This window comes from Agaricus bisporus (assembly GCF_000300575.1).
Source record: "Agaricus bisporus var. bisporus H97 unplaced genomic scaffold AGABI2scaffold_2, whole genome shotgun sequence".
NCBI classification, from domain to species: domain Eukaryota; kingdom Fungi; phylum Basidiomycota; class Agaricomycetes; order Agaricales; family Agaricaceae; genus Agaricus; species Agaricus bisporus.
In genome coordinates, this window is record NW_006267355.1 from 813968 (window position 1) to 840268 (window position 26301).

A 26301-nucleotide genomic window follows, 5' to 3' on the forward strand; every position below is an offset into this window, starting at 1 on the left:
GATTGTTCAGCAACAAAGCGCTTTGCACTTGCACTTGCTCTGCATCATGGCCGCCCTTGCAGCGTGAGCTTTCCTCGACAAAATAACTAGAATATTTCTAACGCGTTTACCAGGATACTTCCTCAGCCCCTCAACGCACCCACCATCTCCGACGACGAGGCCGATATCGAGCGCCAATTCCCTTCACAGCTCGTCATCACTCGGCCTGTAGTTCCTGCCTACGGACAGAGAAGTGGTTGGAAACCGACAACTCAAGATGATTTCGGTGAGTACCCCTTCCGCTATCCGTAGTGTCTCGTCTTGAATGAGGATTTTTAGGTAACGGTGGTTCATATCCTGAATGTCATGTCGCCCAGTATCCTCTGGGTATGGGCAAGAATAAAGTATACCTTTCCCTACTTTCTTCTTTACTGCAGCTGCTGAACAGACTATAGGCTTCTTCCGGGAATACCCTTGCCCTACAAGTCGACAGCGAAGGCAACGTACGATACGATGCAATCGCTGAGCAAGGACATAGTCTCGGCACACGCGTACAATCTCAATTCAAAGACCTTGTTCCCCTTTCACATCGAAAAGATTTGACGGATGAAGAACGCGCTTTGGATCGACCAACAGATGAGGAGGTACAAGCTACGGCTGATCGTACCAAAGCAGCATTGGAAAAGTTGGTGAATGGAAAAATCAAGGCGGCTCAACCCAAGAATGTCCCGGATGGTCAGAGCAAGACAAGTTTTGTGCGATATACACCTGGACAACAGGGAAACAGTGGTGCCCTTACACAACGAATCATCAAAATGACTGCAGTGGCAGAGGACCCACTGGAGCCGCCGCGGTTCAAACACAAAAAGATTCCTCGCGGTCCACCCAGTCCCCCTCCGCCCGTACTTCGAAGTCCGCCACGGAAGGCAACAGCAGCGGAACAGAAGGAATGGAATATCCCTCCTTGTATATCAAATTGGAAGAACAACAAGGGTTTCACGATTCCCCTCGACAAACGTCTTGCTGCTGACGGCCGAGGACTCCAAGATGTGCGTGGGTTTCTTGTGCTTCTCTTAATTGCATCGACTCATATGTATATCTAGGTTAGTATTAACGATAACTTCGCCAAATTTTCTGAAGCATTGTTTGTCGCCGACCGTCATGCTCGAGAGGAAGTTAGGCAACGTTCTCTCATGCAGCAAAAGCTTGCGCAAAAAGAAAAGGAAGCAAAAGAAGAGAATTTGCGCATGCTGGCACAACGAGCTCGCGAAGAACGCAGTGGTGTCGTTTCTAAGCCTTCGGCTGCAACTCAAGCTGTTATGAAGTCTTCACTAGCGGCTTATGGAAGTGGCAGCGAATCAGGAAGCGAAGCGGGATCCGGATCAGAGGCGGAGGATAGTGCAGAAGATGAGGACGCCCGTAAGATTCGTGACCAGATGAGGTCTGAGAAGAGGAGAGAACGCGAGCGCGAGATGCGTATGAATAATATGGGCCAGGAACAGCGGGCAAAGATGTTGGCCAGGCAACAAAATCGCGATATATCCGAGAAGATCGCTCTCGGACTTGCGAAACCTACTCTATCAAAAGAGTCTATGTTGGATTCTCGTCTATTCAACCAAGAATCATTATCTGCCTCGTTTGCAGAAGAGGATTCTTACAATCTCTATGACCGTCCACTCTTCCATGGCTCCACTGCCGCCGCTGCCATATACAAAGCCAGGGGAAATATTGATGATGGTAACGAGGAGTCCTTCGGAGGTGGAACTGATGAGGGTATTGGGAAAGCCCTTGATAACGACAGATTCGGAATAGGCCGTCCTAAAGCTGGATTTGAAGGTGCGAGCGAGCAGGAGATCCGTGAAGGGCCAGTACAATTTGAGAAGGACACGGCCGATGTCTTTGGTTTGAACCAGTTCTTGGATGAGGCTAAGACTGGTAAAAAGAGAGGACTAGATCAGGATGTGTAAGCCTTTATTTTGCAAGTCGTTGGTCATTTTCACTAAAATGATTTTCAGTGGTGGTTCACGTAAACGTCAGCAACTGGACAAAGCTGACGACCAAGAGTAGGCCCATTTTATGATTCCATCCGTCTTTATTTTGTATACTTGGTAGATAGTATATATCCTAATTGCATTTGTACAACATCCAAGTGCCCGGGCGAGTAGAGCCGGCATTGTCCGAACAAATTTGAATTCAACTTTATTTAGACCCTGCACCAAGTTTTGTGCTTCACCAAACTTGGGGGCTGTCTTTTCCTTGTTGGCATGTCCGAAGTGCAAAACGCGCCGGTGACGCCTAAAAGACTGTCTGGCATACGAACCGTCTTCAGATACACTGGAATACCTCCTTCTTGGCTTGACAAGCGTCCTAAACTTCCCTCGCGCAATTGGCTTATTTTCCTCAGCGTCACTTCATCCATCACTGGCTACTATATATATGACCGCCAGCGATGCAAAAAGATACGGCAGGAGTACATAGACAAAGTCAAAGACCTAGCCGAGTTGCCATCCAGTCCCTTGGATAAACCTCGGAAAGTGACTGTCTACGGCAGCAAGTGGCCTGGCGATGAAGACTACGACCAAAGTTTGAGGTACTTTAGGAAGTATGTCAAGGTGCGTTTTTTCTTCAGTTGCTTTCATGTTATTCCACGTCATAATCAATTATCTTGTGTTTCAGCCCATTCTTGTTGCAGCTGCTGTGGATTATGAGATGATTGGGTCTAAAAGGCTTGGAGAATTAGCAAACCGCGTAGCTAATGACGTTCGACTCCGAAGACGACTAGACCTTGGTATCGACCAGGAATCAGAAGCCACCAAAGTCCTTCCAACATATGTCCCACTTTCTCAAGCTCGACAACGTGAACTTGACGGTGGAATCATCGTCATCGGACGTCCCACTTGGAAGGAATTTTTACATGGCTTACATCGTGGTTGGACAGAGGGTTTACAAAACATTGACCAGGATGAAGTTTTAGCCCGAGAGCTGGAAGACGACGGTGCCTTTGACGAACCTGACGAACCAGAGCCCGTTGGAGAAGGGTCTTCTGAAGCGCGACCTGGATCACTCATGCAACATAAACCATCGCTTTATTCACCTATCCAACTCTCCAACATTCTCCAACCACAATCTAAATCTACGACCGTATCCTCGTCCTCACCCGGGCTTACCAACATCCCCCCGCCATCTGAAATCCCCCCTTTGCCACCAATCCTTCTAGTTCCTTTCACAGATTATATTGGTCTCACCCAAATACCTCTCATGATCTGGGGCTTTTTCAATCAGCGCCAAAAGGTTCAGTCTGGTGCCGAGGCTGCTTATAACGTTATCATGAAGCATACCAGACCCCTTCGTCCTCCGTCTGACGATTCAGAATTGATTGAGTCCGAAGTTCCTCCTGATTCGGTCCGGGGTGACCTGGATTTTGACAAACAGTCAGATGCCTATTTAAAAAAGTCTTTGAACGAGATACCAGACGATATCGAAAAGGCAAGGAAAAAATACTACGAGGAACTTCCGAATAGGCTAGAAACAGCGAGAGCCCTGGCACGCGGCCTACGCGAACCCACAAGCGATGAACTCAGTAATCCTCCTCTCACAGAGGTCGAGCTCCGCCAAGAAAGAATCAACAAGGAACGTCGATGGCGTAACGATCTTGTTGGGTGGACCATTGTTAAACCTAATACTCCCGCCGTCTGGGATAATCGCTTCCGCTATGCTATTCAAATATTTACTGGTCCGCCACCTTCCGTGGACGGTACATTTAATCATTGATTTATCTACCTATCTAAACAGTCTGTAGGCGTCGCATAATTCATCATAACAGAGTCTAAACAATCTCAACACGTCCACTTGCAAGCCATTCCTCCAATTCGTCAAATTCATCTTTTTCTGGAACAGGTTTCGCTACTTCTGCATAATGATTGCCGACTTCATTCAGTGTGTCCAATGGCATCTGGGAGAACCGTTCGCCTGTGTTGTCTCTTATACCAATCGCCTGCGTTGCAAGGCTCAAGCGTGGACGCTTGTGAGGCGTGAGATTACCACGCTGTAGTAAACCTTGAACTTCAGTCCCTATACCAGAAGTGAGTTCGCCGCTAAGTAATTGTTCAATGCTTGGAAGTTCGTCATTATCGAGCGTTGTTTCTATGACTTTGTTGGCGTTAGATTGGGCTTCCACCTCCGTAAAGTGTATGTCAAACGACGGCTTGATCTTCCTTTTCCGACTTTCAGAACTTGTGGTGTCCAGTTTTAATCGATGTTCTTTCTTCATCTTGAGGCTATTTTGAACGTCGGATTTTTCATGAATCCTTTCCAAGTCTCTGATCTGGCGTTCGTGAACATGGCTACGACCATTGTGAGTCGCGTCTCCGATCGATTGACGGTCCCGAAGTTCTTTTCTCCCTTTCGCATCCGAGGGATTGTTCTTCCCCTTTTTCCGCTCAGGATATTGTTTTACCTTTTTACAGCTATTACGAATGAGTTGTCATTAAGGTTCGAGGGGGAGAGTAATTGGCCTTCAAGTCACCATAAATGCAAACATTTCAATTTGTCCGTGCAAGTGTGCTTGCATCTAATTCGGCTAGAAGTATCATCGTACTCATATGAAGCCCTTCACTTACCTGTTATCATCATCCCGCAATTTTGGCGGTTGATCTTTTTGGTTCGACTTTTCTCCACTCTTGATATTCTCTGTGCATCTGTATCTAACGGTTAAGGTCCTATGATACCAAGAGTTAAGACATACGGCTTGCGGAGTTGCGGGTATCCGCTGTATCCGATCCATCCGCTTCATCAAATTTCATGTTCCAGAAGTTAGGATCGTTCTCGAACTCCTTCAAGTCGAGTGCCTGTTATAATGGGTTCACAAAAACCGTAAGGCTTGTACATGACTGGACAGCATACCAGTGTTGAGAGAGGGCGGGTGTCGGGCGTCGGGAATTCTGAAACTGGCACATCTGGTCTCACCACGGACCTCACCAGCGTGCCTGCGAAGGATTCCTATTGCAGATGTATTCATTTGATTTCTTCGCGAGGGTAAATTAATACCGATGCAATCATCACGATAATTGTCTGGCTGGGTTTGACAAGTTCAGCAACAACATCGAAGGATTTCCTTTCTCTGAGTGCCTTGGTGCTATGTCTTCGTCAGGATTCATAAGTGAGACGATAGCACAGTCACTGCTCACGATATCCTCCGAAAGTCGATCAAATCGTAGTCCGATGTCAAGCTCAAAATCGCCGTGACATCGTGATATCGAAACTTCTTAACTTTCGCGGACGCCGAGCTAACAAGTTCGCATTCGATCGAGAATTTGACACGCACGGGATTTTTTCCATTGTCGGTCATAACTGATGTTTGGGATACTTTTATTCGGTATTTTGGGAGCTCCGCGAGCGAGTCTAGAACTACATGGCCAAAAGGACTTTTTCGATTAAGCAGCTGAACGTGGATTGAATGAGTCAAAAGAAGACTAAGCGAGCCAAGAACTCACAATTTCGATGCGTGCCGGAGGCTGTTGACGAAGAAGATCCAATGTTGTGATTCCATGCTCAGCGAGTACCTGATACATGGTTGAATTTTCAATCAATTTTTCAGTCTAGTAGCTCACTTTCAACCTGTGCGAGTTTGAATACTTTGATGGTTCAAATAATTGAAAATGCTCACGATTTTTCCCCAATTTGGTCGATTTGCCTCAAGACGGTCGCTCTATCCTCCCAAGCTTTGGCATTTAGACACCGCAGACTGAAATTGCTTTCATGATCCTAGATGACAATGGCAAAAAGGAAGAACCTACGCCTCGAGACCGTTCAGGAGCTGCGTTCCGAGCTGCTTGACAATTGCAACTTCCACGATTACTAAATACCACGTCAGGCTATGAAGAGCTCTCCGAGCTGCCCCGAACCTTTTGCCAGTCGCGCCGCATGTTTAAAGATAAATAAAGCGTCCGCTTGTGGCTGTGTATCCCCTCGTCTCATTTCAGGTGTGTTCAAGGGGATATTTCCGAGAATAGCCTGGGGAAGAGTCAATACTTTGTATGTATAGAATTTCATAATACCAACCTGGATAAGGAGAAATACCTTATCAGATGTCTTTTCCACTTTCTTTATAGCGTACCGAATATCGTTATGGGTGCGTAATTCATTATATACCTGCGAAACACTTAGTATACTGAATCTCTTCAGACCACGGTGAAATCTTACAAGCTTTTCAGAAGCCCTCATCCTCAAACTCGAGAATCTAAAGGACCTGGAATTGAGCCTTTAGCGAGTAAAGTCAAGAATGTGCCTACTCTTCAGCGGCTGCTATTGTTTCTAGCTATTGTTCTTGAATAAATATCCCTAGATATTAAGCATTCTGCGAACACATACTATCTCGCGTAGCGTGGGCTTTTCTGCGGACTTATCCGGGAAGTTCAGGATATTTGCCATCTTGAAGGGGTCAAGTGAGTGTTTTTTTGTCCCACAAGCATAATGCCCCCTGACCGTCATTTGGCGGACATAAAACTAAGAACATGGCAAAGTAAACACATGGAATTCGGGAGACGGGCTGGACACAACCTTTGACATGATGTCTCCATAATCTGTAGGTTGTATCTGATCATCTTCGGTCCTACATACCAATTGAGTGGCTTCTAGCCGGCCAACATTCTGGAGCACAATGTCTTCTAGTCTTTCATGCCAATTCTTGCTTGTATCCTGATGCAATGCATAGTGACTAGGATTTTTCCGCAGCCGTTGGTATAAAAACGAATTGTGCAACCAGCTTTTCGCCGACTGGAGGTTTGTAATCGTTCCCAATGCAATCTCGGAATTCAGATGTTCGAGCATATTATGATGCAATGAGCTCTCCAACACCGTTTTACCTTGTGTAAGCGCCTGATATTTGCTGACGAGTTGTGGCTCGCACATGATTATTGCGATACCATCTTTGTCTAAACCCCCGAGTGAGTTTTTCAATAGATCACTAGCAATAGCACTGCTGTACCGAACTGGGGACGACCCTGTTAAAGCGTCAGAAAATCTAAATACATTGGCAGAAAATAAAGATTGAGACCGCGCGGCCAATCATTTGCATAATATCCAGGTCACTATACTCCACGTGTGTGTTGTTCTGAAAGAGCTTGACTCCTTGTATAATCACTGTATGAGCGGCTAAAAGCGAGTCAGCGCAATTTATCCGGATATTTGATTGAATGACTTACGAAGGTTGACGCCGACTGATAAAGTCTAGGAAGAGCTTTGAGTTAAATTTGTGGAAATTGATAGTAACTCACGGAGGTAGCGACAAGAACACGAATAGTACCCCCTAGGAACAGTTCCTCGACTGATCTACGATCCTCTAGCCCCAGGCCAGCATGGTGGACCCCAACGCCATATGTAGCGAGTTCTGAAGTACGATTAACGACGGTATATACACATGAGAAGGATTTCAAAACCTTGAAGACGCTTGTCGTGAAAACGAGCATCCAACCTGGCGACACGGTTTCTAAAGTTATCGGGGAACGGAAAAATATGCACACTGACTGAGGGGATGTAACCCAGGGCAGTCTTTGTTTCTGTTTTGCGGCCTCCTCGTAAGACTTCAAGAGCGTCCCGGCCGACGTCAGGGTTCCTGAAGCAATTCGTGAAGTGGTTTGGCAAAGCCAACTATAAATACCTGTTACGTGCCTTTACGCGTTGAGCAGAATATTAATATTGGTTTCATGACTGAATACTGTTGAAGGACTGGGAATAATTGGTTGTTCAGCGTCGCCGCATATTGAAACTCATTTTGCTTGTTCGATCGTGGAACGCCAATAACAAAACGTGTCAATCTACATGGTCGGTATTCTTCCCCGAACTACGAATCCATGAGTGACAGATCACGAAGAAGAGAGATGTCTTCGAACCTCAAGAACCTCACACGTATTGGATTCTCGACTACTATCCATCCAATCGGCAATATCACGGATATTGGGAACCGTCGCGGAAACCAAAAGGAATCTGATACACTCGTTCCTGGTTTTCATGCGGGATATTACCACTTCGAGTGTACTTCCCCTGGTTTCATTCAATACATGAACCTATAGAAGGAACCGTTGAGATTGTACCAAGCAGATACCGGACGACTTACTTCATCAACGAGAAATAATTTAATCTGTGACAAGATACTTTCGTGATCTCGCCTTTTATTCAAGTCAATGCTTGTATTTCCGGCAAAGAACGGGACCCACCAGGTGCGAGTCAAACTATCCCATTTTTCAGCCTTCAATATGTAGTAGAGTGAGCGGAGACATAAAATAGCTTGGGAGGAAGAGAACCGTTGTGATGCTGAACAACCTTGTCAGAGGTCTGACCTGTATGAGGAATGAAAGTATACACATTATGCAGCTTTTTTTCGCATCACCCCAAGCACTTCGACCAAATTGCACCGTATCCCCTGTAAGCTCACAAACTACAGAACGTCAGATGATTTAAATCCCTCAGAGTATGCCATTCACCTTCAATCCCCAGCGGATTAAATTTCCCTGACCAATCGCGAAATCTTTCGGAACACAATGCCTATACAGCAGGTGAATACAGAGGTTGTAGAGCAAAATAAATCACCCACCTTGGTAGGTGCCATATAAACAGCTTTGGAACGAGTCGGGTCGGCTTGGCTAAGCAACGCGACTATAGCCAATTCAAACAAGACGGTTTTACCACTCCCAGTCGGGGCTACAGTCGTTTATGTAGACTTATCTCGCCAATGAACTAATTTCTTACCGCTGACCACCTATATAGAGGAAACCGCGATGAGATAATAACAATAACAAAGAAAGGCACGCGTGGAACTCACCAAGTCACGATTTGAGGTCATGATCTAATACATGAACTGGGAATGGAACGCTAACATCGACGAACGAAGATGCTTACATGGTCGAAACATCTAGTTTGCATAGCATTGAATGCAGGAAATTTGAAAATTCCACGATACAGGTCCGCTTTGTTCGCGTCAATCGTTTGCTCAAAGCACAAGGGAGGGAGGGAGCTAACGCAAGTCTGAAACCAGAGGCCTCGATCTTTGGTTGAAGCCCATAGAGTTTCTAGAAAATTCCGTGCCTCTCCCGCGGTCGTCAATTATTGTTCCGGGATGCCTAGAGCTGTTTTCAACTTGATTCCTTGATTCTAACATGCGGACATGACCATCCGAGGGGTCGTTAGCGCCTGAACATGTTTCTGAATGAAAGGCGTTGCCAGAAGGTCCAGAGAATGGCGGCTCGTTGTCGTTCATACGCGAAATGAGCCGTGTGGGGAGCAAAGGACGAGAACCTCCCTGATGAGCTGCCGAAAAACCGGAGCCACACGGTGTCGATTGATGGCTAGAGGCTGTATCAGAGCGAAATGATTCTATAGGACGTTGAGGAGGTGATGGGGAAGACGTCACTATCAATTGTGAGGATTTTTAATTGTCTGGTATAGCATATACTCACTCAATTGGTTCAAATAATCGTCGAAGTCATCCTCGGATACACCGAAAGTAGGCCCAGTGTCGAAAACAGTTACAGAGTCCATTCGAGGGTCCATAAGATCGAGGTAGTCGTGATAACTATCTGAGAAATTTGGCTGCATGATACAATCGGGGGTCAAGATAGGGGCGAGGCGCGTGACAATCGCGTTCAGTGACTGTGACGAAGATGACCCGTGATCTGATGCATTATGATCTGGTGATCAAGACCCGGCAACTCACTTTGGACCATCCACCTCCTTCAACGCATATCCCACGCGACGCAATAAATGGCCGCACAAAAAGAAGCTACGCGCAGACTAGAAGAATACATTGAAAAGTAGGTATTTGCCTAGGTGTTCTCTATTTTACTAACGGCGTCAGGATTCATTACTCCGACCGCTACTCTGACGATCACTACGAATACCGTCATGTCATCCTGCCGAAGCAACTTCTCAAGATGATTCCCAAGCAGTATTTTAGCCCCGATGATACCGGTACATTGCGGCTCTTAGAGGAACATGAATGGCGAGGAATCGGAATCACCCAAAGCCTTGGATGGGAGCATTATGAGGTGCACGGTGAGTACTGTCTCTATCGGCTTTGTTTATTTGCCTTGTTTATTACTTGTAGCACCTGAGCCACACGTGCTTCTCTTTCGTCGACCGAAAAATTACGAGCCTCCCAACCCAGTGGCAAGGAGCAAGCCAGCTGATGCTGGTCGTAGGAAGTGAGATCCCACTCGGAGCACCTATCGTTCATGCATTAAAGGACAATACTTATAATTAGTTAATGTCTGCTTGTTTTGGTATCATTCTCTGCGGTAGGGTGGTATACATAGTTATTAATCAACACAAAAAATAATCCTTCACGCGCTCAGAACTTGGACGTCGGTAGATCACCCCATTCTACCATGGGACTTGGGTCAGTAGAGATAGTCAAGCCCTGCTTGAATGCGGGTATATCCTCAATGTAGGTTGCATTAGGATTGAGTGAGTCGATATCCTCTCCCGTAGGATACACTGCAATGATCTGAGCCATTTCCTCTAGAAGCTGGTCGCGGTCGTCTCTCCCTTCCAATGCGCCATTCAAGATGTAGATGAACTCGTGGAGTGTAGGAAGTTCGTCCTGGAGTGCTTTGGTACATTCCATCTGGCTGAGATCGAGTCCCGCAGATCGAAGCCTCTCTTCACAAGCCCTCCATGCATTCAAATTGATTCTCCCGGCACAAAGCTTTTGGGAAATCATGTGAACGGACACTTTAGCGCGGGTCGGAGATCGCGGGTCAACATGAGTGTGGAACAATGCCAGGACGTCATCCTTAGGAACGGAGAGTACAAGCTCAGCGTCATTGTATCCTATAATTTGATGAGTACAAGCCCGGAATTACTGAATGAGATTCCGCACTTCTCAAGAAATCCCAATGACCAGTGGTCACATGGGTTTGGAACCGCGAAGTTTCTTCAGCAAGATTTTTGTCCGCTTCCATCCATTTCTTCCACAGACTCGATCTGTGCTGTTCAAACTCTTCTGAGGTCATCTCTTCCAGCTTTGAGCTCATATCTATCAGGAAGGATTCCACCCGTTGTTCTAGATAGCTTGGAGCTTTTTCGCTTTGCACTACAATACGTATGCCCCTTTCGCTCTGTCCCGACAGATTCCACGGGCCACAAGAGACGATGTAACCGAGTTGTTCTTGAGTCCTAAGCACATTGAACGTTGGCTCGGAAAGAATTTGAATCAGCAGCGCTGAGGTGACCCGAAGACGTTCGTTGGCGAGTGACCCGATATGGACATAGTAAGTCAGTGCCGAATTTGCTTGATCCGGGTTCGGTAGTGGTAGAGACCAGATATAATTTGATGCTATCGACTGATTAATACACTTTTCCCTGATTTCCCATCCGAACACACCTGATGGAAGTATCAGAGCACGAGAATTCAGATGAGTTTGTGCAAGTTGAGTGGGCTTAAAGCCTTCCTCAGCTATATCTGCTATCTTAAGCGCCTCCTAAATTCAGTGTCATTAATGAAATTCGATTGAAGACTAAAGCGTTATTTACGTCTTTAAAGACATTACCAGTGACTAGCATCCGCAAATGCGCATCCGTGAATATCGATTTGGCATGGTTGACTATTTCTTCGACCGTCACGGCTGAGACAGAACCTTAGCGCCCACACAGTCTTTCCATCGTGCAACTTACAATTCAATTCATTCATTTGTTCTTCGATGGTCCACTGTTTCTCGGCGAGTAGGTAACGACCAAAGTAATCTGATAAGGTGTAAGACTGGCCGAAAAAGAAATTGCGCCACTCTTTCTCCAACTGTACGTCCAGCAGAGTGAGCTAAAGAAAAGTAGATGACACGCATACTCACCAGTTCTTTCATTATTTCCAATCGATCAGGTTTAGCTTCGAGTTCTCTGGCCTTTTGCAATATATGCTTCACAAGCGTGGATAATTTGTCGTTGTAACCGCTGGCAAACACATATAAGCCAGTAGTAGTGTCGCTGAATGAGTATGATAAGCCAGCCAGCCCAGCGTCATATGCCAATTCAGTCAATGCATCATTAACAAGATCGGAATACAGCCTAAACCTTTTCAGAAAATGAACCGCATGTGCGACACAATGACAGACGCACCTCGTCAGAACAGAAGCCCTGGGAGAGCTGTAACTCGGCGGGCTACCAAGTTGTTCCATCAAAATATGTCCTTCATCGATATATATTAAGAAATACCTGCGAATGTCGATTGCGACGGAAGCTTTCGGGACCCAAAAGCGGTCATCTTTCTTATGCCAGAGAGTCGTCAGCGGTGTCTGTCGAACCAAATGAGGTCGTTTCTGTGGCTATAAAGATATCTATTAGTTATGCGGAATATCATTATCATCGAAATTTGATACCTCCGAGACCTGACGTTTGTCAACATCCAGGTTGGTGGGCACGAATGCGTTCGGACCGGGTAAGAACAGCTCCGGAATATCATTAGGGGCATTTGCCTGGAAAACGTTGTCAACAATGTTCCCTGCAACATATGGAGATTGTTTACCTTCTTGATAAATTCCTCATCGAAACGCTCAACATTATATTCTGTACCATACCAAGTTTCCTTCTCCCAATTTGAACCAGGATTAAGCTTTTCATGTTCCTTCGCCATTAGGACAACACGGCCTTCTTGTATCCTGAACGAATCAAGATATTTGCGGATTGTAGACTGACCGATCCCAACATTTCCGTCCGCAGCCCATTCTCGAATACACTGAGGGCTAGTAAGCAAGTGTTCAGGAGGAACCGGCCAACTCATATGCTCCGCAATCCAGGTCACATAGCTATCAGCTCTCTTCTTCTCGGAAAACTGGAACCGGATTGCGGAAAGGTCTGCAACTTCCTTCTGGTGATATTCCTCGAGATTGGATGCACGAAGTAAGTTGAGGTATTTGAATACAACGAGAATTATAGAACGATAGTTTTCTAAAAAGGCGGTCAGAATAATATTTTTTCGCAACACAAAATGCATACTGAATCCCTCCTCTGTGAGATGCACAGTGATTTTGAATGTGGCGAAGGCTCGAGCCAAGTCTTGGTTCCCAGCAGAGAGTGCTATTACCCAACCTCGATTTTTGAGGTAAGAGTACAGCGACCCAGGACCTTCGTGCCCAACAAAATGAGATAGAAAATTTGCAGGCTTAAGACGCCAAAGAGGCGGCTGGTATTCCAAGGGGAAAGAGATCTCAAATGCGTGAAGATCCATGATGGTTTTCACTGATACGAGTGTCTACAAACAGCTTTAGTTTGGGAATTGGATTCGAAGCTTATGCGTACCCCTTTTTCAGCCGATCCGAATGGATGGTCGTTTATCATCGGAAGAGGATCATCCCCACGTCTGATTATAGGTGAAAACAATTTTGAAGCCATATCCGAAAGCTCGTCCAATGACTCTACACATCAACTCAGTATACAGGCGAGACCAAGAAGTTAATCGATACCTTTTCCGAGAATGCAAAGATTCATCCGGCTCGCACAATATTCCTCGGTCCACCATTTCATCAATCTGCGGCGAATTTCGCGTCCAACAGCGCCACCATCTGCTTCCGCTTCGGAAGGAAGAGGAGAAGGCAATCGTGATGTGGTAGAAGAAAGAGTAAGATCGGAAAGAGCGGTCTCATTTACATCTTCTCGCATCCTGAGCCTCGCGGCCCTTGATAAGCTCTCGAGGTTACCAGTTCCAAACTTACTCCAAACATGATCAGGTTTGCTGAGGTGTTTGTTAACCTGAAAAATACGCCAAACATCCGATTGCAGGTTCTTCTTGTTTTCCGAGTCGACGGCGTTAAGCTCGCGAGAAGTGCAGGAGGGTGCAAAGAGTGGAGAATGAAAGAAGGAGGAGAACCTTTCAAGGGCACCAGTCAAGGCGGATGTAGTGACGTTGAAATAATAGTTGGTATTCGTGGTCGAAGTGAACGCGTTTGAACCCCCATTATTTTTCGTGAGATACTAAACAATCTGTCAGCAACAGGTTGTCATAGGATTAAGTGTGGCGCCGACCTCCTGATATTCATTTTCACGAGGAAATTGCTCGGTCCCCTGATATATGTGAGCCACTTCTGACAACGAAGAGGACAAAACTAACCATAAACAGTAGATGCTCGCAGAAATGAGCAAGACCGGGCATATCCCACTAATATCCTTGGTTAGAAGCGCCAAAATTAGATCACTGCGCGTGAAGGGCATACGGGGTCATTGAGATGGCCGACAGCAACGTCAAGACTGGCTGCAGCCTTATCTGTCTCTGGATCATGAATCAAGGTAGCTTTCAAACCATTATCCAGTTGAATGACACGGTACTCCCGTTCATCCCTTGGTGATTTCTGAATGGGCTTGGTGAACATGGAGTAAGGGGGTATAGTGGAATCCGCTGGAGTGACGCATTTCCAATCTGGACCGGACGATATAGTCATCGAATGAGGAGAGGTCAGAAGAGATGGGTGTTTGGGATAGAGAGATCTGAGTGCCACTCGACGGAAAAGTACCGAGGTGCGTGCAACACTTTGCATTACAAGCAACCTAACTTGTGCAACAATGACAACAATGACACCCACTCAAATTTGATTATGTCAGCTACCTGTACGGTACTCGTCAAGCTGAGGGTACCCATTTCATTTCATTTTCTTGATGTCAAGCGTCGTAATATAAGGCACTCTTATAGAAGATTGGCGTCATTATTTCCCCTTCATCGTTCAAATTTTTCAAAATTAACGGCCCGTAAGTACTGTAGCTATAGTCCATATTCTTCCATTGGTGCTTCGATCAGAGTTTGTGCATGAGGTTGATCACATATCGGTACTATCCATGATCAGTAGGCAGCATTAATGCACAACCCATCTCCAACCGGCCTCAAAACGTTTACATCGATTTGATCCTTGATAACATGATTACAAAGCAGACACGATATAAATACAAGGGTGTAATAAGAAATTACATACAATGTTTAAAACATAATGATAAATAGGAACGTAATCTATGAGCCAGGTTCGGGTCCCAATATCAAGTCCCATATTATACGACCAAGCTGGCTTAACTTTTCCTTCACAAAGGGGAGTTGGATATCCGGAAGGGTTATGGATTTCAACGAAGCTTCTATATCATCAAACCCTAGCTTCTCCCACAATGAATTGATTGTTTCCGCCGAAATCGCATACGGTATTGGAGCAACTGTTGATGACGAAGTGGGCTCGGCTAACTGTGTAGACGAAGACGCAGTAGAAAGGAAGGCGGTGGAAAGGGAGGTGGTAGAAAGGGAGACGGTAGAAAGGGAAGCAGTAGAAAGCGGAGAAATAGAAAGGGGAGTCGTAGCAACTGTCGGCATGGGCAGTGGAGTCGACACACTGCCTTCAAATGTTTTTGGGCGCTCCGAGCTAGGAGCTACTGGTTCAAGTGTATTAGATGAACAAGTGGCCGTGGTGATAGTGGTGGTGACTATTGTGGTTACGAGCGTATGTGTGTCATCTAGAACGGAGATGGCCATAGGTACTGAGACTTCGGGAGTCATTGAGGATGGAATAATGCGGAGGCTTGGATTCTGCGTAAAAAGCAGGGCGACGAAGAAGCAACACCACCACAACAGATTTGCCAGCCATGACCACCGAGGATGTTGATTGTTCGACTCGTCACGTCGTAGGTCGAGAGATATTCTGGGAGAAAACAGTTCCCGTTGGCCAAAATGAAGTAAGGTCTTTCTATCTGAGTTCGAGTGCTGGTATAATAGGTTTGAATCATTGATGGAGAAATTGAATCCTGAAGGCAGGTTTCAGTATTTGAAGCGAAACATAAGATCGAAAACCTTACCAGTCAGACTTTCTAGGCGTATTTCAAGCTTTTCAACGGGCAAATTAAATGTTGGCAGCAACAAACTCCATCGTGAGATGACTTCGGTTCGAGATCCAAGTTGATCGCGGCGGTTCTAATTTTACGACATAGTCAATGGCGACATTGTCTCCGTTGGCGGGTATTAGAATCTTGACCCAATTTACCCATTCCATACCGCCCACCGCCTCAAACGAGGCCGTTGCAGTGTCAATACTATTCGACCCTTGCCGTTCAGTCTCTGTGACCTCGTAGTGTGCGGGAACACCATCGACATTCACGCCTGTGATGCGGATTACCGGCGACTTGCCGCTCGACGTGCTCGAAAAGCCCGGGTCGATCCGAGCCAGTCCAAATTCCAACCAATTCGCTCCATCCTTGATTCGTGCATTCACGTTAATCCTGACGGCGTAAGCATCGGGCACGGAAAAATTACGAGAGATAAGCGGCGTCACGACCGCCTTGATTGAAGAAATTAAGGAAGGGCCATCAAATAATTGACGACCTGTAATCGATTGTCGAATCATGTTCGCCGATGCTCGATCTTGCGGGCTGCCTGTCGGGGTCTGTGTACGTGCAGGATTAATCCTGTCACGGAGGCTGCTGATTACCTTCAGAACGAGACGCGCACCGCCATCTCCGCACAGGGTCGAGCCACCTCTCTGTAGTACCGTCTTCCGTATCTGTGGATCCTTGTGCATATCTCCGGATGGACCATATACCTCCACGGTAGCATTGAGCTGATCCACATCGTTCTTGATCAATATCTTCGTTGTTTCAACATCCGCCGCCCATACCACAAACTGAGGTACATAAATGGGTTCAGTAGTTTCATCGTAGTCTTGCATGGAGTGGCCCATGCCATTGACCCGAGGAGGAGCAGATCGAGGCGTAACTATAACAGTGCCTTTGATGGTGAATGTAAACGGATTTTTGTTTGGAGGAAGGATATCATTGATATTTAGGTGCAGCGTCAAAGGTGCTTCGGGAGAACAAGTGGCACCGGACTGGGATAAGCCGGAAACAGATGATAAAGTTCCGAGTTGAGATGAAGCAGAAACAGCGGGATCCCTTGAACCCTCAAAAGAATACTCGACAATATTATGAGAGGGTAGAGGTGCTCGGAGCAGAGATGAGGCTGAAGCCGAGGGTAGGGGTATTTTACTTTGGTCATTGCAAATGACGACGCAATAGATGCCTGCGAAGAGTCGACAGAAAAATTTTTTTGGTCGGTCTCGATATTTGGATGATCCTGGTCCACAATGTTGACTCCGGTATACCCCACACCTCCATCGACGCTCCATTCGGACTGAGATCCCTTAAGCCATACCACATCCGAATTTTTAGCCTCAAGACCGATATCCATCCCTACCAATGTGGCAACACCTGGAAACCAAATCCCCTTGCACGACGCGTTATACTCAATATCCATCACGAGTCCTTGCACTTCACTGTCTTCTTTTGCTCTGCGCCGCCCTCGAATTATGCACGTCATTTCACCCTTCACATTAGCAACACCAACTTTTCGCCTAGAATCCCTGGTACCAGCTGCACCATCAAAAACTTTCTGCGGCTTCGCCCATCGAATTCGGATCCGGTCTGTACTAGGAAAGGTGCCTTGAATCCCGTATCCATCGGAAAAGCCAGCAGTTGAGGAGTCGCTGGATTCATCATCTGCAAAATGAGTGTAGGAACCAGTACGCGCCAAACGATTGGATGATGTGCGGGTTACATGTGGATCTGAGGTGAGATCCCAAGAATTCGCATCATCCTCAAGTGACGAAAGCGAAGCAAAAGATGATGCTGTGTTGGAAGGTGGAAATATCCGCAATCTGATGTTATTATGAAGGCAACGGGGGGTAGGAATTGAAAGCTATGCACAAGTAGTTGATCAAATTGTGATGATTCTGCTACTTGCCTGAAGCACTTACAAGATATGGAAAACGGGGGGGACGATTGGTATATGGAACCCACATATCGACCGCCGCCATGAAGTGGACGTGATTGCGGTCGTTGATCGAAAGGCGTCGTTTCTGGTGCAATGGAGTACCGAAACGGTCTGGCTCAGCTTCCAGTCGTCCGTAGTCTCGACCCGGAAAGTACTTTGGTAGTACATATGCAATATGATAGCCGCTGACCAGGATCTGGCCAGTATATTGTAAATCTACGGGCGGCAGCGAAGCAGATTCTGATACCGATGATCGGCTGCTAGAAGTAGTGGAAGATGCAGTACTAGGAGTTGAACTGATGTGATATGTTGCGTTAAAAGTCATCGACGACCGAGCCGGTAGGCTCAAAGCGCGGGCCGCATTGTGTAGTAAAGGCGAGGTAGTTGAGGAAAAGTTGTAGGGAACGGAACTGCTGTCCAGGGGGTGAACTTGTGATGTCAATATTTTAATATTTTCCTCTACAGCAATAATAGTTGTGAGCAAGCAGACAAGAGCTCCGAATAGGGACCATTACCAGGAAAAAGAGCTACGGTAGATCCAGGAGTGACAGAGTCAACGGGTACAGAAAGCTATACGACATCGACATTTGTAAAAACACCGATGCAACAGACAACTCACCTTCATATATACCTTGATTGATGCACCGTCTTGTCCCTGTTTTGCCTTACCCTCGATAGCAATGCGAGACACAACGTTCATCCGTAGAGCCTGTCCAAGAGATGTGACTGTTGGCGCGTAACTGATTGTTGGACTCGTTGGTTGAGAGGGGTGGAATCGTGGAGGTGTAGCAGTCGTCGTTGACGCGGTATACGGGGTTGAGTCCCGAGAATAACTAGATACGGGCATGGTTGGGTGATTCTTGCGATGCAGAAGGTTCGAAAGGACGGGAATGTGGTATGAGGCGAGTGAGAGACCGACACAAGCAGAATTGTCTAGAGAAGAAGCGCGAGCGCGTCCCTGATGCGACGCGTCCAGAAAAGTCAACTGGGCGCTTCATCCTCCTCGGCCCGGCTAGCCGGGCCAACTACAGGTTGTTCATGATCAGTCACTGCTCGTAGCCTCATATGCCAGCGACTCGGATGATGAGGCCGCATCTGATAAATGGCTGCAACAACATCAAAACATTCGTTTTCCGAGTTTGAAAACCGCTTCTGACTGTCCATTATTTACCATGAAGTCAACAATGCACACCGCTCACAAAACCCATCGACACCGCTCGCCTATCGGGGCGCCACCTCGCTTATAATTGCATTTGATATTATCCACTGTCTCCTTTACAAATACATGTACAAATTTCATCAAGATCTAACTATCATCCCTCTGACGTTGATGATCCATTCTGTGGTTGATCCGAATTCCATCCACATGTCGGAACAACTGAGTGCTGGCGTTCCTAGGCGTGCATGCGCATTTTTTTTCGGCTGTTTTGTTGTCGCCGAAAATTGAATCTTGATAACTACGTGGATGCCAAGAGTTCCTGCATGCCCGTTGCGAGGCAGCTTACACAGTTCAGGGCCCCTCCATTCTAGGATATACGATGTCGCGCTATTAATTCCGGGTCGCAGCAGTACTATACATCGTATACTATCCTAAAAACACACTTTTTGCCGACTCCGAGCAGACTCCGAGTCACCTGCATAGATTCAAGTTATACTAAATAAACTACGATTATTATCTAGATAAATAATTACTACTGGAACAAAATAAATATAGACATCAATAATGTACGAGCAATAGTGATAAGTAGCGAATTAAAGTCTTTTTACGGTGTAATGTGCATGGTGAGTCATGCATCATATGTTAAATAAAGACCAGGTTGCGTTATTACTGTAAAGGCATAGGTTAATAATATCTCAGTTTCTTCCAGGAAGTGCTGTGCGTTGTGTTGCGTCCCTTCCATGTTTGAGGAGGGTTACGACCTCATTCCCACCCGTCCCCAAAGTTTTCTTACGCTTCTCTCCTTCCGGGGTCTGATTCCACGCGCTGAGAACAGGACAACCAGAATTAGGCTGGGTGTGAGCCATGGAAACGGTGTAGCGGCAAGCAATCTTGATATGTTCGGTTCGCAGCTTTTGTAGAGCAGCAACAGCGGAATTGTATGACTCGCGAAGGATAGATTCCTCTTTCGCAAGCTCGCGAAGAGACCTTGATAAACACGAGAGGGAGATGAGATATTCGCGGTGTTTTCCGGGCATATAGAGTCGCATTCTTTCCATGAATGAGCCATGGCCGTCTTTTCCGGTAGAGCCCTTCTTATGATCAACACCTAGGAAAATATCGAGGGCGTGCATAACACTACTCTGACCCGCGGAAGGGCCGCTTCGGAGGAGTTTTTCATCCTTTGGGACACCCTCGTACTTCCACCGAGGACCATCGCTGCCGCTACCACTATACCAAGGCCGAACCTGCCAATAGAAAACGTGTGGGTCACATGTAGGACGAACTGACTTGATGACCTCATTGATATCATCGACTATGCCCGACAGGCGAATAAGGTCCCGGGAGACCTTGCCAACGGCGGTGTAGTCGCCGGCATTAGGTGACAAACGACCATATTCGTCGAAGATGCGCAGCATCTCAACTCCCACCAACTCTGCCCTCGCAGATGAGAGATAGAAGGCATCTTCATCTTCTGTGCCTGAAAAGTGGTGACGGAAGCGTATGTTATTGACAGAAAGAGGTTCGGCAGGATTAATGAGTTCGTAATTCCAAAGGACGGTATCGGCAAAAGTGAGCACCGGAGCGATCTGAAGAATTTTGGAAACTTCGACTAGAGGAACGGCGATAGATTGAGGAACAACGATAACCTCCAAAGTCGGGTCCAAGGGAACAGAGTGGACGTAGAGATGGACAAGCCATGAAAGGACATAGTGAGCCTGTTGGAGCAAACGCAGATCAGAGCCAAGCTCTTGTATGGATATTACAGGCCACTAAGTCACTCGAAGTTAGAAAAAAAGTGGTGAGCGTGAAAGAGAAATTTCACGCACGGATTTAACATCATCTCTCCAATTTCGGCTGAATTCGCGCCTGGCTAGAGCTTCTTCAGAGCTATCATTGCCAAGAGGCAATCGTCCGGCAGCGGACGCGAGGCCATCTTCCCAGAGGTCAAAGGATGAAGGCAAGCGGGAAAGGGGCGTCGTAGGGAAAAAGCCCGTCTGAAGGTCAATGTCAAAGTCGGAGGGCGAGCGGCGATCCGCAAGGGAAAGGCGTTGTGCAGAATGAAAGTAGGAGTTGTAGAGCGACAGGACTACGTCAAGTAGGGTGCCGACAGCATGGGGGGGAGAGAGGAGGAGAACCATAGTGCTGAAATGATAGCAACGAAATTAACTGAAGTAGAGGGAAGGTCAAAAAGGAGAAAGCGGTTTGAATATTGGAAGTCATGGCGATTTCAAGTCTTTATATATGAAATAGTGGATTATGCCATTGATAGATATTGGCATTAGAATGCCGTGGCGAGAGAACATCCTGGACGCGGTTCGCGGCAAAGGCGAGCCGGTTGGGACCGATACTGGGTTAACTTGTTCCTGTCGAGACGGACCCCCGCAAGTCATTGTGTAGTAGGGCCATCATGGTCGTGAATTTCATGGTCAGTTCCGTCTCTAGTGATCGAAGGTAAGATCTAGATCGCATGACCACCAGCGCTTACGCAAGCCTATTGCTTTGCCCAGTTTCTATATTTGTTGCCCGCTCGTGTAAGATCCGCTCAGATCTGGCGCCTTGGTCAGCCCTGTCCTCCGTTCCAGACCGTCCTCAAACAACATCATCCAAGGTATCTTTGTATTTCCCTCCCGCCAAGGCTGTACGTGACTTGACAACGGACCTCACATGGCCGAACTACATGTACGTACTAATTGCGGGAGCACATTTTTCACCTTACCATTACGAGACTTTCGGTCTATTCCAGTTAGAGTCTGCTCAGGGTGGACCTCTTTTCTCCTTAACAGTCACAAATTGGATATCTCTCCATCCCGACATCTCATCATAGGAAGCCTGTATTTATTTGTGTTCTCAAGTACCATTCATACGTTGATTTGAAACACATTAAATGTTCAGATATGCCCATAAATTCGGAATGCTCATCAACCAGGATATCTTGGGCTATGATTCCGCTTCCAACTCAGTTTGCAGGTTCGACCAGGTTGCTTGCCCAGGCTCCATCTTAATGCAGCCTGGTCGGAGTCGACCCAGGTGGGGACTAAGGAGGTAAACTGCGTAAATATCTTGTAACATGTATAGCGCACTAATAACAAATCTATGGGAGTGTAGGTTCGCGCTTCCATTTAAGCCAAACTGTATTACCATCGGCATTGTCCTCGACGCCGCATCTACGCGCGGCGACCTCGAGAACCTTTTCCTTAACACCCATTTTACCTGGTCGCAAACTTTGGAATCTCGCTACTAGCTCGTTCAAACGAATACCCGTGTTGCCACCCGAGCTGTGAGACCCACGCACTACCTCACCGATTTCCTGCTCGGTTGGCAATGCAAACTTGGATGGAGGATTAGGTAAGGTGTTGGCCAGAGAGCTTGGGATCTCTAACTCGGGTGTCGAAGCAAGAAAGGGTGAAGTTGGGTTGAAAAAACGATCAACCAGATCTTCAGTAACCTCAGCCAGGGTTGCCGGGGCCCAAGGTGGTCGGTCGCCCTCGTTTTTGTGAGTTTTGTTGATGAGCACGGCTTCTACGCCCGTGACGAAATCGGGGCTCGCCTGGTGCTAATCAACCCGAAATCAGCAAAGACCTGTGACACCAAAAGAACCAACGCACGCAATAGGCTGCAGCCATTTTCATTTCCATGTTGAGCGCCTGTAAGAGACTCATTGACCTGCCCTTTCTGATGGCTTTGAGAGCCACTTTTAAACTTGTGGGACTCCGAGAATTTAACTTCTTCAGAGTGTTTATGGCAAAGCTTTGGATAGCAGCATCCTGGTGCTTGGTCATAGTTTCTAGGTCCCTAAAAATATCTTCTACTTTGTCGTGTCGAAAAGCATAATCTAAAGCCATGCGAGCGGAACGAGTTAAAGCGGTAGGCGGATCTTCCGGCTGGCGCTCCGAAGACAGTTCCTCAATCGCCTGATCAATCAAAGATAGACTAGGAGTATCGAACGCTGATAATTGATCGATAAGGCTCGAGATTCTCCTTGATGGAACGAAATGTGTTGCACAACCAAGCTCACTGCAAAAAAAAGGAGTCGATGACTCAACCCCTGATTATAGAGTCAGGTATGACTCACAATACTGCGCGTCCCCGTAGGGTGTCTGACGTCAATCCAAGATACGTTCCTATTTCGCCATCTAAACGCGATAGGAAAAAACTTGCACCAACATCAGGGCAATAGCCAATTTTGGTTTCCGGCATGCCAAAGACGGTATTTTCTGTTGCAATACGGAACGGGGCATTTGCAGCCAAGCCTACGCCTCCACCCACTTGTCGTTTTGGATTTTAGAAGACAGATACCTTCAACTGTCGAATTTTGGTACTTACGAGTGATCCCATCTAACACGGCCACGTACGGCTTCGGTAGGGCAGCCAGGATGTAATCCATCTCAAACCTGGACAACGGTCAATGATGAACGATGGCAGAATGCTCAAACACGTACTCGCGCTTAAAATAGTCGACCGCCTTGTGAGCGGTGGACGATTGGGAAGCGTTCTGGACTACACCTACAAAACAAATTCAGAGCATGCCAAATTGGACAAGGTGACACTGACTCGCAACATCGCCTCCACTACAAAACGCCTTGCCGACGCCGGTTCCAATTATCGCACCGCAGAGGTCGGACGTACTCCATTCCTGGTGAACTCCGTGTGAGAAAGAGCGGGGAGAGAAGACATGAAGTCCGGCATGCCTCGATTTTAGGGCGCAACAAAGAAAGCATTTCCTCGTCCAGGGCATTGAGCTTACGGGGACGATTGAGAATGAACTTGCGGATGTTCGAGTGAGACTCGAAAAGGACTGTGGGCTTGTTTTCGTTGGAGACGTGTGCTGTTCATGGGGAAAAGGGAGACTGACCTCGGAGGCAGCGGTGGACATGAGGTGGCTGGAGACGAGGCGTGTTCTGTGTGCAGCCAGGAGGCGAGCTTTGGACATGCCTCTGAATAGGAGAGTCGGACGCAGCATGAGAACACCGTCGGGACTCCGGATCCTCGAAAGCCCGCTTTCAATTTCAGTGAGGGTCGGACAGTTCAAAATCCCATCCACGTGACACGCCTCCTCCTATCCATGCCAGAGCTCGGTTCCCGCATATCCTATGGCGGCCATACCGGCACCGTCAGGTTCTTGGGTCCTGTCGCGCCTGCCCCAGGCGTCTGGCTGGGCATCGAGTGGGACGATCCATCCCGCGGCAAACATGACGGCTCAAAAGACGGAATACGCTACTTTACTTGTTTGTAAGGATTTACATTTGTACCTCGCCCAGGAACCTTTTAAATCCTTTCGAGTAGAGTACCTGGTGCCGGCTCATTTCTTCGGCCTTCTGCGAGCATCTGCCATGGGAAATCCTTCTTGGAAGCTCTGAAATCCAAATACATCGAACAACTCCATGGTGGACAGTCTCAAGAAACAGTTCTTCTGGGGTCCTCACAAGGTACCATTCAGGTAGAAGCCGTCAACCTAGATAAAATAAGAAGTAAATTATCCAAGCTTTCCGCCCTACGCGAGGTTAGCTTCGATGGTGAAATGGTCGCGGTCAGTGATTCCCCGGGAGCAATAGGGGAGACTTGCCCCAGTGAGTTGCCAGATCTTGTCGATGGGGTTAGTTATATTTTCTTTTGCTAGACATCAGAGGATTGGATCTCTCCAAAAGCCTGATTCATTCTTGGACAACTGTCGCGGCAATCACCAAGGAGCTTCCGCATTTACAAAGCTTGTCCCTCAAGTAGGTGGTGACAGCCATCTCACTTTGCTTCGTAAACGATTCCTCCAGTCAGAACAGGTTACTACCAGCTCACGAACCTCAGAAGCTCGACGGTTGTTTCAATTCGTTGACAGAACTCAGGTTGAATAACACATTAATGGCTTGGCCCGATATCGTGGCCGTCATTGAGGTCATGCCAAAATTACAAGACCTTGAGATAGGGCACAACAATTTTACCGACGCCGATCTCGACAACGATGGTTTTTATCCCCAGCAGGCGTCCCTTCAAACTGTCAAATTCAACAGCAATAGAATTTCCAACTGGACACACGTCTGCATGACGTTATCAGCTTACCCTTCGTATGTCATCTTTTCTCTCTGGGCTGCTGTTGATTATATGACGTTGCGCAGCCTTGAACGGGTCATACTCGCCGATAATCAAATCGAAAGAATTCCTTTCCCAGAAGTTCAACAGGCATGGTCACAGCTTCGGCATCTCTCCATGTCTTTTAACCGCTTGCTGCTTTGGCGTGATATATGCGCCCTCGCAGCCTGGGCACCACTGCTTGAGTCACTAGCCCTCATTGGCAATCCAATTATGACAGGTAAGATGCCCTGCGTGATAATCGCAAATTCTACCCTGAAGCAAACTGGTTTAAGATTACCCCAACAACGCTCGACCCTTGGCTATAGCTCGATTGGCAACGCTAAAAATTCTTGATGGGGCTGCTGTGGGTGTTCTAATTCAGGACCATTCGATTCGACCCTCTCAGCAATTTAGATCTCAGCCAAAGAGCGTCGCGATGCTGAACTGTATTATTTGACATATATCGTCGGTCGTGGACCCAATTCAGAAGAAGAACGATGTCAAGAACATCCAAGGTGGCAGGAATTATGTTCAAGTCTGTCGTCTCCACTCTTTGAAATTCTTCATCCCTGAGTAGATTGGCAGGATACGGCAGACCTGATGAGACTATGTCAAAACCGGCGCCACATACTTTAAAGAGTCGTCTCTTAGGTAAGTGAACAGCTCCAAGTCTCCTGAATTTGCCAAAAGCATATCACCAGAACTCAAACTTTACCGAACGTCAACGCCCGTGAATTTAAATACCGTAAAAGACAGCCTCAAGGAAGATGAACCGCTTGTCATCCGAGCATTACCAACGATGACTCTCAAGAATTTACGGCTCAAGATACGCAAGGCGTTAAGTTGTGGTCCAAGGACAAATGTTACTTTAATGATGGCCATGAACGATGATGCTTTACTGTCACTGGAAGAGGAAAGTGATCATCATGATATTTCTTGGTTAGGTCTTGGAACTGGTTCAATTCTCCTGTGCTATGCACATGATATTACCTGAATTGCCTGAACGGTTGTGAAATACATCGGTTGTGATAAATAACAGTTGGGCTTACGTAGGGGACCCCGGAAAATTCCTATAGATGTCAAAATGTGTAATGGCCAATTTGGGGATCTAACTGTCAGATCTTCACATTAGCCATTTTTGAGTTCGCTGTCCAACATAGTTCGAGCGTTTCTTGTCCAGCAATCATTTGAATCCAACTCCGGCCCCCTTTTTCGTTGAAATCTGTCTGCACACTGAGGGTTCGGCCGCAAGAAATTATCACAAATTTGTTAAAATAACCGCAAAATGTTCCAGAACAAGTTATTGTACAACGACCAAGGTAAG

At 46.9% G+C, this 26301-nt stretch overlaps 8 protein-coding genes across 8 annotated transcripts; 3 read left to right on the top strand and 5 right to left on the bottom strand.

Moving 5' to 3' along the window:
- Positions 1–33: 33 nt before the first annotated feature.
- Positions 34–2185, top strand: AGABI2DRAFT_190381 (hypothetical protein). Its single transcript, XM_006457933.1, has 6 exons — positions 34–63; positions 114–265; positions 319–383; positions 435–1028; positions 1083–1942; positions 1995–2185. Exons 1-6 carry the CDS (start codon positions 47–49, stop codon positions 2044–2046), a joined length of 1740 nt encoding a protein of 579 aa, XP_006457996.1. The 5' UTR covers positions 34–46; the 3' UTR covers positions 2047–2185.
- Positions 2186–2228: 43 nt separating this feature from the next.
- AGABI2DRAFT_190382 (hypothetical protein) lies at positions 2229–3817 on the top strand. The gene is made up of 2 exons (XM_006457934.1): positions 2229–2591; positions 2656–3817. The coding sequence occupies exons 1-2, from the start codon at positions 2244–2246 to the stop codon at positions 3748–3750; spliced, it is 1443 nt and encodes a 480-aa protein (XP_006457997.1). The 5' UTR covers positions 2229–2243; the 3' UTR covers positions 3751–3817.
- Positions 3818–4712: 895 nt separating this feature from the next.
- AGABI2DRAFT_63063 (hypothetical protein) lies at positions 4713–8943 on the bottom strand (the record flags this gene model as incomplete). Its single annotated transcript, XM_006457935.1, is given in 22 exon segments — positions 4713–4826; positions 4882–4977; positions 5026–5113; positions 5166–5450; positions 5775–5835; positions 5883–5991; positions 6040–6129; positions 6210–6268; positions 6492–6911; positions 6965–6980; positions 7034–7131; positions 7182–7206; positions 7254–7425; positions 7504–7626; positions 7644–7819; positions 7869–8042; positions 8093–8144; positions 8193–8224; positions 8316–8413; positions 8460–8520; positions 8570–8676; positions 8859–8943. Coding segments are annotated over 22 exon segments (2541 nt in total), but the record flags the coding sequence as incomplete, so codon positions are not given.
- A 1136-nt stretch (positions 8944–10079) lies between these two features.
- AGABI2DRAFT_199158 (hypothetical protein) lies at positions 10080–14424 on the bottom strand. The gene is made up of 16 exons (XM_006457936.1): positions 14175–14424; positions 14072–14119; positions 13987–14025; positions 13428–13935; positions 13264–13379; positions 12961–13216; positions 12491–12912; positions 12345–12440; positions 12181–12290; positions 12085–12126; positions 11820–12033; positions 11647–11767; positions 11506–11597; positions 11357–11453; positions 10853–11308; positions 10080–10803 (listed from the first exon to the last, which is right to left on the bottom strand). Exons 1-16 carry the CDS (start codon positions 14397–14399, stop codon positions 10322–10324), a joined length of 3324 nt encoding a protein of 1107 aa, XP_006457999.1. The 5' UTR covers positions 14400–14424; the 3' UTR covers positions 10080–10321.
- A 435-nt stretch (positions 14425–14859) lies between these two features.
- On the bottom strand, positions 14860–18671 carry AGABI2DRAFT_183107 (hypothetical protein). The gene is made up of 7 exons (XM_006457937.1): positions 18372–18671; positions 18268–18322; positions 17736–18211; positions 16989–17677; positions 15849–16968; positions 15787–15814; positions 14860–15735 (listed from the first exon to the last, which is right to left on the bottom strand). The coding sequence occupies exons 1-7, from the start codon at positions 18597–18599 to the stop codon at positions 14960–14962; spliced, it is 3372 nt and encodes a 1123-aa protein (XP_006458000.1). The 5' UTR covers positions 18600–18671; the 3' UTR covers positions 14860–14959.
- A 935-nt stretch (positions 18672–19606) lies between these two features.
- AGABI2DRAFT_64740 (hypothetical protein) lies at positions 19607–21052 on the bottom strand (the record flags this gene model as incomplete). Its single annotated transcript, XM_006457938.1, has 2 exons — positions 19607–20683; positions 20741–21052. 2 exons carry the CDS (start codon positions 21050–21052, stop codon positions 19607–19609), a joined length of 1389 nt encoding a protein of 462 aa, XP_006458001.1.
- An 845-nt stretch (positions 21053–21897) lies between these two features.
- AGABI2DRAFT_133832 (hypothetical protein) lies at positions 21898–23906 on the bottom strand. Its single transcript, XM_006457939.1, has 8 exons — positions 23767–23906; positions 23603–23716; positions 23466–23547; positions 23354–23417; positions 23238–23305; positions 22987–23179; positions 22520–22928; positions 21898–22467 (listed from the first exon to the last, which is right to left on the bottom strand). Exons 1-8 carry the CDS (start codon positions 23842–23844, stop codon positions 22006–22008), a joined length of 1470 nt encoding a protein of 489 aa, XP_006458002.1. The 5' UTR covers positions 23845–23906; the 3' UTR covers positions 21898–22005.
- A 70-nt stretch (positions 23907–23976) lies between these two features.
- AGABI2DRAFT_63759 (hypothetical protein) lies at positions 23977–25550 on the top strand (the record flags this gene model as incomplete). The annotated part of the gene is made up of 7 exons (XM_006457940.1): positions 23977–24143; positions 24195–24481; positions 24532–24631; positions 24680–24970; positions 25022–25215; positions 25271–25341; positions 25392–25550. The coding sequence occupies 7 exons, from the start codon at positions 23977–23979 to the stop codon at positions 25548–25550; spliced, it is 1269 nt and encodes a 422-aa protein (XP_006458003.1).
- Positions 25551–26301: the final 751 nt, after the last annotated feature.